Consider the following 12,262-nt stretch of genomic DNA (forward strand, 5'->3'; position numbering starts at 1 on the left):
TCACAGCTTTTCTGGATTTTGCTTTGCTATTAATTTGACTCCTTCCCTATCATGCTTCCTATTGCTTCTGGTTTCTGACTTCCATTTATAAATGACTCTTTGGACTGGACGAGCGGACACTGGTCCCCTCTGCAGCTGCTCCTGGGTGGACTAGCTGGTACCTTTGGCTTCCTGAGGGAGGTTGTTCACCAAGTCTCAGATCTTGCACATCCTGGTGGCTCCTAATAGATTAAAGTCATGCTGGCCATCAGGCGCTACCATCTCCTGCCTCCATCTGCAGCACTGTCTTTGTACACAAAATCTCCCTGCCCATCAACTGTGACACCAGTGGCATCTTAGACAACTTCTACCAGTGTCTGCCTTGTATACAGACTCCAGAAAATGCAATTTAGCAGAGAAAATAGGACTTTGCGAGAACGCCAGGCTCACTTTTCCATCTGTGCGGTTTTAAAGTGATGGCATTTCCCCCAAAGCCCCACCTGAGAACACCAGCTTGTCTCCCTGGCCCCCTTACCTGGTCGTCAGGAACTCAATGAGCTTGTTTGCCTTCTCATCCATTTCAGCAGCCATGTCCACGTCTTCCACCTCTTGGGTCATCTGGGGGAGGTTCCCGCTGCTGCCTCCCAGACTGATGCTGGAGGAGGTGGAACTGGAGCTGAGCCCCGAGTCTGGCACCGGAGATGACTGGTCCTCCCGCAGGAAGTCAAAGCCACCTGGTGCAGAAGAAGGTCAAGGTGGAGTGTGCTAGGCAGGGCATGTAATGAGGTCAGGAGGCGAGCATACCGAAGTGTGCAGTTATTTCAGTTTTCAGAGAAAACACTGAATTTTTGCTATGGCTATGATTAAACGAGACTCATATTCCTTCCTTGCTTATGGAATAGTTGTACTACTGTGTAAACCAGGGTGTGTGTGGTAATAAGTATAGAGAATTACTTGATAGAGCATAATGCAAATATACATGACATTATGCTCTATCAAATAATTTTCTACTCTGGTGTTTTAATTGATGCTTTCTGCAAAAGAAGTGTGTGTGTGTGTGTGTGTGTGTGTGTGTGCGCACACACACATGCACAGGCTGATGTACACCTCCACTGTGCATCTGGACATACCTACGGTTAATAAATTATGCCTGGATATTGGACGACTAAAACATGTGAAATGATAACATTTTTGAGGATACCAGTCACTTAATGGCTGATGAATAAGTTATATATCATGTTTTTGAGTAAATATGCCAGAATCATGAATGTTTTGTGTATGTTAATTATTTTAACCAAGCATATATCAAGTTAGTCAAAGAAATATGAAATAATCAAATACTGTTTTTACCCCACTATGTACCCTGTTGCCCCGAAAATAAGACCTAGCCGGAAAATAAGCCATAGCATGATTTTAAGTGTCAAAATATGGCACCTTGGCATACTGAATATTTTAAGCTGAAGGAGTGTGTGGAAAAGGCACCCTTCTCCCTGAAACAGGTCATAAAACCCTCATGTGAGGGGTGCGTGCCCTCCGTATCCTGGAGGAACATGCTAGGGCTTCTTCTCTGGCTAGGTCTTATTTTCAGGGAAACATGGTATTTGGTTAACATTCGACATCTCTCGGTGTGATGTGGGTTTGAAAATGTGTACACATGACTGTGCCTTTGCCTCTACTTAAAAATCATATGAGGTTCATAGTCTGATGTGTCTGACAGGTGTATTGAATTAGGCATAAGATGCTCTGAGTCTGATACCATCTCTGCCATGTGTTGTGTAATCTTGGGGAGTTTATCAGCCTTCTCTGCACTTCAGCTTCCTATTATGACAAGATAAAGACAGCAATTTCTGTCACAGGTTTTAGTGCGGTTTTGAAAGTAACTCTAGTTGAAATGTGATGTCCAATAAATATTACACAAACGTTTATGAAAAGGAGACATGTCCCAAACCTTCCACATACCTACCTGTTTCAAGGGTGCTACAGAGTCAATCATTCCAGCTACCCACTGTTTGTCTTGCCTAAGGATAGCGTGTTTTGTTTTGTTTTGTTTTTTTTTGTTTTGTTTTGTAACCTCTCCACTCTAAACCATTTATGCCACATCAGTGGTACAGTGAATGCAAAGCTGTTGTACCCAGAGATACACAGAGTAACAGGTCTTATAATTTTTTCAGCCTAAGGCAGCGGTTCTCAACCTGTGGGTTGCAACCCCTTTGGGGGTCGAATGACCCTTTCACAGGGGTCGCCTAAGACCATCGGAAAACAAAAAGATATTTACATTATGATTCATAACAGTAGCAAAATTATAGTTATAGAGTAGCAACGAAAATAATTTTATGGTTTGGGGCCACCACAACATGAGGAACTGTATTAAGGGGTCGCAGCATTAGAAAGGTTGAGAACTGCTAGCCTAAGGTCATGTGCTTAATGGAAAACATGCTTGTCCTGGAGGAGAAAAGATAGAACTTGGGATTCTGCAAATTAAGCACCTATGGAAAAGAGGGTTGTATGTCTCTGACAGGCAATTGATGGATTATTTTCAATTAAGTGTAACCTGGTTAAAAATAAAGACAATAATAATATAGAAAATATATTTGCAAATATTCAATAATGAAGAGGTCATATTTGTATCTAAGGACACATGTTAATGTCTCTCAGAGAAGGGTCAGTGCTGAGTACAGGTGGTGACTAAAAGGTCTGTCCTCTTCAAGGTTATGAAGAAAGTACGTGGTGACATGAAAAGCCACACCATATCCAGTGCCAGTGAAATGTACAAAGTAACTAGGTAAAAAGGGAACCCCAGAGCTCTGTTGCTCATCATCCCAAAATGATCTGGCTGTGCATGAGCACCACCGATCGGCCCTTTGGGGAAAGTCTTTATGAATGGCTGGACACAGCTGAGTGATTTTTTTGACTCAGCTAATGCTTTCTGCTCTCACTTCTAAGAAGCAGTGGTTTTTAATAAACTTCCACTCATTAGTACCTTCCAGAAAAGTCAGCCATTAATAAAGTGAAAATCCCTCAGAAAAACTATAATAGAAAGAACACAAGCAACACCTCTGGCACTTCCGCAATGCCCTGCTCTCAGGGCGATGGACAGGGCCATAGTTTTCTGCACTCTCATCCTTATAGGGTTCTAGACTGATGCTCTTGTCCAATGGACATTTTCACTTTCCATGTGTCAATATTTAGTGAGTGCAGTAACATAATAATAAGGAAAATATATTTGAAAATAGTCAATAATAAGGATTTTGAGAGGCTCATTAATAGCAGGTGAAATGGTGCCTATTTTACTGGGCTGTTATTTTATTACTTGGAAAGGTGGGAGGTAAGAGCACCAGAGAAGGTAGCTTGCGGTTTACTGACACATTGAGTTATCTCCGCATCTGTGACCCTGACCCAGGCTCTTGGCCATGCCTTCTTGTTACCTGTGTAGAGATACTCGGGTTGGTAAGCTGGTTGGACGGTTAGAGTCTTAGCTTCTCCCATCTCTCGAGTCTGCAGGAGCACAGAGGCGATGGCCTGGAAGTTGCTGTTGCAGGAGAGGGCAATCAAGAGGTGAAGGAGCAACTTTTTGCTGTGTTCAAAGACTTCAGGCCGGTAATGGTCCAAACCTGGAACAAGACGTGGAAACTCTTCATATAAACAAAACTCAAGCTCGCCTAGATTCCAGGGATAGTAAAGATTCCAAACCACCCAGAAAGAGTGTGTGTGTGTGTGGGGGACATGCTTAAAGAATGTTTAGTTTTCATTGTTAGTGTTTGTGTTACCAACAGAAAGAAGCTGGGCTTAGGGAAAGAAAATGTTTTATTCCTTAAATCAAATGTTCTCATATAACTCTGAGAGATGGACTGCCCCTGACCCCTCTGACACAATAGCATTCCTCCTTCTTGAGAGGCTCTCTCTCCTGGACTTCCCTCTTACCGAAGGGCTCTGATTTTATTCATCTCTCTGTAACTGCACCCCATGGCTGGTAGACCCCTTCCCATTTTTATTCTACAACTTGGGTGTTTTAAAACCTCAGTGCATACTTGGTGTGCTCTATATTCTTCCTCTCTATGCACTGATCATGTCTTACGGCTTTAAATTTATCACATCCAGCCAAAGACCCTGAAGAGGCCCAATTTGTTTTGGATACTTTCATAGATAATCACATGAGTGAGGTGCCACTCTCTCTATATGGCAGTAACAGGACAATCGGAAACAATGCCTGATGGCACAAAAAGGCAATGAGAAATGGAGGAGACTAGATATTTAGAAATGAAGAAAGCCAATGTTGGTGTGAAAGGAAGACTGTCTGGTCTACCTCTGCAGGTTGTGACTAGAAGTCCTCTTAGCTAGAAGTCTTCTTAGACCAAGTCTTACCTAAGAAGACGGCATGGAGTAACAATGGCAGATGGAGGGCCCAGTCTTCTCTTACACTGTGATCCACAACCATCTCAGTCATAAAAATCACAGCAATATTGCACCTAATCAATGAAATGATGAAGTTAATGCAATTTCTACAGAGGATAGAAGTACATTTATAGACCATTAGGTCCCAATTAAATACAACCGTGAAGCCTGGCTGAAGATTAAAGTAAGACCCTTGTCCCAGGGTAGTGGGGTTAACTTCTGACATTGGTCAGGGCTCCAGAAGAACAAACATCAGTGGACTGATCATAACAGAGTCTACTTGTCACTAGGCAATAAGAGCTGAGGGATGAGGAGAAATAGACAACAAGGGTCCTTTCTTCAAGTTGCTTACAACCTAAAGAGCATGACAGAATGAAGACCCATATCAAGGTGACATCAAAGAAAACTTCAAAGGGCTACAAGGCAGCTCTGCACAGAGGTTAATATTTGACTAAACTCTGTCTATATACTGAGAGCTGCAATTCAAGTCACGCATGGTCCCTCTGATCTCAAAGGTCATTTCATGTGATGGGACTTGAACTAGGCCTTCCTCTTCTTACAGGAGGAAAACTCCAGTCCAAGCAAAGCGGTCATTTCCCTGCACGCACTGCTCACCTGTGGAGTGGCCCCCGAGGGGTGATGGTCTCTGGGAGGTAGTCAACCAGGGGGGCCCAGCACCCTCCAGTGGAAGGCATCGGTAAGGGCTGCGGCTGCTTGGTCTCTGTGATAGTCAACAGCCAGCCCGTGTAGGGAGAAATGGGGTCATCTGTAGGGTGAGAAAGACAGCAGGCTTTATTTTCAGGGAGAGAACTGTTTTCCCTGCATGGTGTTTTTAGAAAGCGTCTTACAATTTCATGCTTGTACAATCAACTTTCTAACTGTTCAATTTAGTGAGTGTGAATTATATGATCGAGTGGGTTAGAATTACTTGATTAGGTTTCTTTCATCACTTTATTTTTGGAGGCTTAATTTATAGTTTTTCATTACAGAGTGATGGAAAACAGATACACGAGAAGAAAAACATTAAATCACGTGAGTTCCCGTCACTGTGCCAACTTGCTCTTCTTAACTCTAGTGTCCCCACCTCAGTCAAGTGCAATTCCAAGTTTCCAGTGTGCTCAGGTCAGGAGCCCTGGTTTCTCTCTCACAGCTCCCATCCAGCTCGTCATCATGATGATGAAGATGGTCATGATAGTAACAATGATGAGATTAGAACTAACACAGAGTTACACCAGGCATGGGTCTACGCGTTTCACATGTTAATAGCCCAATAACAGGTACCTATTACTCCTATTTCACAGAGGGGAAAGTGAGGTTACGTGACTTGCCACCATCACATATTCACGAGTGCTACCTTCAAGACGTGTCCAGGATAGGACTTCCCACCGTCTCCGTCAGAAGCGCTTGGTCTAAGCCACCACCTCCCTGCCCCGCCACAGGTTAGCGGGACAGCCTGCTTACTGTTCCCCTGTGTCCACTCTTGTCCTTTATAATCTGTTTCCCACAGACAGCCAGAGCATGTATGTTATTTTATTTTGGCATAACTCACCAGAGCAGTCCTTTTAAAACAGAGGCTCATGCATGTGTCTTTCTCTGCTTAACGCACTCCAGTGCTGCCCCTTCATGCTCAAAATGAAATCCAAAATCTACTCCTTGGCCTTTCAGGCCTTACATCTCCCACCTCCCATTCCTCTCTCGGCTTGTCTCTGACTACTGTCCCATTGCTCACTCCACCCCAGTCAGGGTGACTGTGCCAGGCCCTGGCCACCTCAGGACCTTCTCATGTCCCTTCCCTGTGGCTGCAGGCTTGTCCCCGACAGCTGTGTGGCCCTCTCCTTTCCGTTAGGCACCTCTCTGCCCAAGAAGCACTTGTCACAGAGGATCTGGGTGGCCACTCCACCGACCTCCATGCCCACACAATCACTCTCTGTCCCCTAAGTCTGCATTAGTTTTCCTCTGGGCACAGGTCACTGTCACCAGCGCTGACGCCTCCCCCCCACCCCGCCCTGTCCCCAGCTCTAACATAAGCTCCAGGAGAGCCCGGGTTACTCTGTTCTGTTCACAGATGTTTCCCCAGTGCCTACAACAGTATCTGGCATGTAGGAGGGGCTCGATATATATTTTATTAATGGCTTCCTCAACAATATCTGTAACGTAAGCACAGCAACAATTATCATGGCGTCACTTCTTGTAATGCTCTCCATGCAGCCCAGGGGCATTCAAGGCCAGCAGTTCCACTTGGGGTCACACGAGATGACCCATGGATGTGGCCTCAGATGAGCTGGCTTAACCTTGGGATAGATTTTAGGGTATTGGTTTTTCTTGGTGGCACTTTCGAAAGGCAGTGACAGGTTTGCTGCTGCTGGTCCAGTGTAGAACACTGGCCTGAACAATTAGCAGTGCTGCTGGGGGAGTGGGGGTCGGGGAGGTAACAAGTGTGACTGTGAAAACTGAGACTCCAATCAGGGTTGGGCACAGGGACCAAGCACAGTCCACGTCTCCTGGGAAGGGAGCCCCGGGCTGGCAGGGAGGTGAGCATTCTCTCCAGAGGGACTGCTGGCTCCTCACACTGACAAATGCACAGCAGGAGCCCTGTGGTTCCATGCCAGGAAGCTTGGCACAGTTTTAGCCTGGAAATAATTTAAAGCAGGTGTAACAGTCACTCATCTCAGTCCTCAGTAAATTACCTATAGAACTCTCACCTTTAGCAACTTCTTGAATGACCGTCCAGGGTAAGGGAGCTGCAAAATACACTTGTAAGCAATTGGCTACTCTACAATACACTTTGAAAGTGGAGCACGAATGGGAGCATACTGAAGAATGAATGAACCCAAACTTGTGAAGTTTCTGTTAGGAAAGGATAGACTAGTCTTTGTCTCAGTGATTCTCTCAGATATATATCCAATAAATAAAAATGTGCTAAGAAGCATTAAATTGACCTAAAAATTGATTTTCTACAGGTAGGTTGAAAGCATTGTGACTCAGCCTCAATCCAGCTTAACTAGCTGTATCCTCATTATGGGGTTAGATACATTAGCACATGGCTTGGGAAAATAATATAGATATTTTCCAATAGTTCTGAAAAAAAAAGCTTACATAATATTGGTAAAAAGCTACTTTACAGACTAGGATTAAATCAGTTTGTCCATCTTACTCAAGGTGCTATAGTTGTTTTTTTAACATAGAAAATACACTTAAGAGGCTGCACACAGTCCTTCATTTTGAATAAATCCAGAGAGTGAAGCACCAGGTCTCTCCTGACCCCTTCTTACTCTTCCCACCTCTGCTGGCACCTTCATGAATTCTGGGAAAAAACAACTGCCCTTAGCATGTCCCAGATGCTTGGCCATAAGGTTTTGGAACTGAGCCTGAACTTTGCTTTTCTCTGGAATGGGCTATTCTATCATTGTGTAGCTGGAACCAAAAATACAACAGGGAGGACCCAGTTACCAAAGTCCTGAGGGTATGGGGCCAATGAGACCTGCCACTTTCTCCAGGACAGTCAAGTTCTCACACTTGAACATCCAGAGAAGGATTGTAGAATATATTTTATGGACTTTCTGTGATGAGATCTTTTAGAGTAATTTGATATCATTTTTCTCTTATAATGAGTAATTTAAAGGATAAGCTCTCAGTGCCCAAACTAAATGCTATGAACTCTAATTTCTCTGGTCAATAACAACAGTCATGTAAAGATATTATCGACAAATGACTCAATTGGATTCAAACTGCATACCCCAAATTTTCCCATTGAAGTGTTGTTTACACTGGTACAACAAATAAATAAGCATTTCTAGGTAAAATAGATGCCATAATGATAATATTAGATAATTTATTTATTATCTGAATGCATAATAGTTTTTTCCTCTTTCTACATACTTCTATGATTTTTTTTAGTTTTGTCTATAAAAGTTAGTGATCTGAATTCTCATTTTATTCTAATTATCCTTCAAATTTTACTATTTTAATATAAAAAATGTGAGGTTTTACTACCAGAGGGCTCTAAATATGTTTTCAAAATGATTTATATTTTATTTATTGTAGTGTTTCTACCAAATTCTATGTCCTTCACCGAGAAGATATGCTTTAAAGGAATCAACTGGCCCAGGCCAATTATATCCCTAATGTAAAATCCACAGTCACTGTGTGTTACTTTTTTACATATGCCACATCCTGGGGAGTCAGGATTTGACTGCTTAACATTTTCATGATTCAATTTTTCTGTCTTCAAATTGGGGTTACAAAATATTACAAAGTAACCAGACTTTTCTTGAACCAATGCCTCTCCACTTTTTGGGACCACTGTTCTCTGTAAAATCTGGTCCCGCCTGAACCCTTGGCCTATGCTCCCAGATTCCTGTTCAGTGTTTGGAATGTACCCCTGATGGGGCCCAGAGAGGAGGGAAAATGCAAACAGCTTTATTTTACCTCATGCTGAAACAAGTTTTATAGGGACATCGCTGAACGTAACCTAAGTTAAAGTTTGGTAATTATATGTGGACTTTAGCCATTCCTCCCATTGGTATTTTGAATGGTGGAGAATTTCCTATCTATGCAGTAAGACGTAAAGTAAGGGCAGCTGAACTGTGGTGTCATTAGGACTACCTAGCTCTTATCCCACTCTGCACGTTTCCCACCAAAACAAAGCAATGGCTACAAAGGCCTTAGGTACTGATTTACAAAAATGAACCTCTCACAAAATATCATATTTACAATTTCCACCCAAATAGACAAATAAATTCTATCAGTTAGTTTACTGATTTCCTTAGCATACCTAAATGCCCCTGGGAGTGTTGATTCTAGATTTTCTGTGACTCATGACCAAGTAATAACCTTTGCCAGCCCAGTATTTATAGACACTGTCCAGGACTTAACATCGATGAATGCCTTGACCTTTTTGGTTTTTGTCAACTTTGTGAGGAATAAAGGAATTTCTGGGACAATTATATCTCCCATTTCAGCAAAGTTTTTGCTTGGCTACTGAGACTATGCTATTGAGAGATTTAGTGTGAAAACAGACCCTATCCTTGGGGAGCTGATTCTCAAAGTTTAAAGGTTAACTCTACTTCCAAGAAAAACTGTATCGTTTGTTTTCTAATGGGACAATTTCTTACTAGCCTTTCCCCACCTGCATCACTGGGGAACAAATGCCAAGAATATAAAAATACAGGTTTGAGTAGTAGCATAAATTTTTATAAGCTTGATTTGTCCACTGCTCAGCTTCTCCTTGTTTTTATGATGCTGACTCTGTGCTCATCTGCATAGTTGGGTTAAATGGTTACCAAATATTTATGGGGCCCTTTCCAGTAATTAGAATAAGAATAATCAAAATACCCATATTCCTTCTCCAACCATCTGTCTTCCGCCTGAAACCCCACACCCTGGTGGTACTTACTTTTATCCTCATCATACGACCCCCCAGAGCTATTGCTGTATCTTGACTCCAGGCGAGTGTGGGCTCTGATGACATTGCTAAACCTTCAAATACAACAAGAACAAACATCATGAAATACTGATGTGTGTGAATGTGCTAGTTCTCATAAACACACACTATTATTTAGTGGTTGAATTTTTGGCAGCTAGTTCCGATGATTCTTTTTCTAAAGGAATACTATGAAAACTGTAGCCTAAATGTTTCTTTTTCCCTCTGGAGGGCCAGGGGTCTCTCTTGCTCATAGCACAAGTTCAAACCTTTAAACAATAAACATTTTAAGGCTAATATTGGAATTGATCTAAAAAATTATAACATTTGTTTGGAAAGAAAATGGGGGTGATACTGAATAATATAAATCCTTATTCCCATGGTAGCCTGGATAATTGCTGAATGATTGAACAAGTGGAAGTAGACAGAACTGGAAATACACAGAAATAGGTTCATAACAAATCTTGGACCTTTTACTGGCTTTAAAGTTTCCTTTAAAATGATCAAAAGGTATTTAGGAAAAGGTTCACTAGTTGGCTGTAATATAAACAGAGGAGGTCTTTCTGTATGTTCTATCTTGTGGCTTAGAAGTAACCAAAAAAAAAAAAAGTACAAGCACAGTAACTTCACAAACATTACTCATTTACCCTCACTCACTCATCTCTGAGATACGCATTATTACTTCATAAATGAGGAAACAGGCCAAGTGAGGTTAAACAGCTTGTCCAGTACCAACCAGAGTATGGTGGCAGTGCAGGGATGTTTCTGGACAAGGCGGGACCTGGGATTTGACAAATGAGCTCTCGCTTGCAAGCTCTGTGACCTCGGCCAAGTTCTTTATGTCCTTGGGGACCCTGTTTCCACACCTGCCTCAATGGAGAATAATACTTCACCATTTATTTTGTTGGGTGTGGAAATAAAAAAAAATGATGTGAGGATGTTTCCTACACTGCAAGACACCATCCAACTCTAAGGTATTAATTATTGTACTTGCACCTCAGCTTTCTACAACACTTCTTCTCTTCAGGGCAGCAAAGATTTTCAGATCAACAGCATTTGAGCACCATCTGAAGGCCTATAAGGTAGGGCAAGGGTGTGGCTAAGGGGAAGTGGGAATGAAATGATACATCTACCTTTATTTTATATAAAATTATATGAAGCAGGTTTTATCTACTTAATATATATGTAGCCAAAGCAAAGAACTAAGGCTATGCAGAAATAGCTGGAAAATTCAAGCCAAGATAGGGGTGTGTCCCTGCACTACTGGATGTGTGCTCACGGACCGCAAATCAACGCCCGATCTGCCCTTGGTAAACGCAGGGCTCTGGCAGCCCTCCTGGAGAAAGAGATGTTTCAGGAGAAGGTACTGGGTGTGCATTAAGATGCCTGCCTCGTCCCAGGTGTGTAACCTTAGGACACGCATCTGAGATTGGGTTTGCTAAATATGGAAATGCATGGGCTCTAGGGACATAATGACAATAATGACTTTGCTTTTATTCACTTCTTAGATATTTGTAGCACCTTTCCCCCTGTCCCGACACAGCCATCTTTTCCCCAGTAATTCTGTACTTCAAATATCCTTCCTTGTCACATGGGTTGGGCTAATACTTTGTGAATCCGTATAACAGAAACTGGAGGATGTCTGCTCAGTTTCGTACAAATCAGGCCACGTAGTCTTTTAAATCAGACTGGCAATTATGAAATTGAAAAAGTGACAAACCTTCTGAAGAAGCTCTCTGACCATGCTTGTGCTGATAAAGGTGAAGTTACAAACAGCACATGCAGCCATGGCCTCATTCAGCAAGGAACTAAACCAGGGTGACTTAAGAATAGCACATTATTTGCTCGGGACACAGACTCCTAGCTGCTCCTGAATCATCATGTACCCCATTTTTACAATCATGCTCTGGAGGGTCTAGGCAGGAAAAATTATAGGATGGGTGGCAATTCTTCCCTTTGCTTTTGGAGGTGGATTTAAAGGAGTGTTAGGTAGTGTCCACGAGGCCAAGGTGCAGGGGAGGGGCAAGCCCCTTCCAGGCTGGCCTCCTTATTCTGGGGAAGATCGCAACCACAGTGAAGTGTACTTGCAGCAAAGAAAAGGTAAAAACCGTCTCCTGAGAGTCAAATCTGTCCTTTCCCTTTGCTTTCCTGGGTTGTAGAAAATAATTTTGGGCCTGTGGCCTCAGAGGAATTTCAAGGATTAAGGAGACCGAATAGTCTTTAACATCAAAGATATATAACTTAAGAAATATATCATGAAAATATCTCTGATAAGAGAAAAACCAGAAGGACAAAATGTTTCCCTAAGTTTTATCTTGCTGATTTAGTTCAAAATAAGACTCAGGCAACTGTCTGTAGATTACTGATCATTATTCCTCTATTGAGACAGATCGCCAGAAATTTCCATAGTTTTAAGTTTATTGCTTTTAGTTCCCTGTGAAAAATCCTTTCATGGAACTACAAATTTAT

At 42.3% G+C, this 12,262-nt stretch overlaps 1 protein-coding gene across 10 annotated transcripts in view; it reads right to left on the reverse strand.

The window, feature by feature from the left end:
- FRY (FRY microtubule binding protein) overlaps positions 1 to 12,262 on the reverse strand; it is a 456,767-nt gene that overhangs the window by 77,607 nt on the left and 366,898 nt on the right. For all 10 annotated transcript variants that reach the window (XM_019652358.1, XM_019652349.1, XM_019652352.1 and 7 more), the window contains 5 exons: positions 9,767 to 9,849; positions 4,987 to 5,137; positions 4,342 to 4,445; positions 3,405 to 3,590; positions 515 to 713 (listed from right to left, as the gene is read on the reverse strand). In XM_019652358.1, coding sequence (XP_019507903.1) covers positions 515 to 713; positions 3,405 to 3,590; positions 4,342 to 4,445; positions 4,987 to 5,137; positions 9,767 to 9,849 — 723 coding nt within the window. The remainder of the gene's footprint in view (positions 1 to 514; positions 714 to 3,404; positions 3,591 to 4,341; positions 4,446 to 4,986; positions 5,138 to 9,766; positions 9,850 to 12,262) is intronic.

The sequence above is a fragment of the Hipposideros armiger genome, unplaced genomic scaffold (assembly GCF_001890085.2).
Source record: "Hipposideros armiger isolate ML-2016 unplaced genomic scaffold, ASM189008v1 scaffold_178, whole genome shotgun sequence".
Lineage (NCBI taxonomy): Eukaryota > Metazoa > Chordata > Mammalia > Chiroptera > Hipposideridae > Hipposideros > Hipposideros armiger.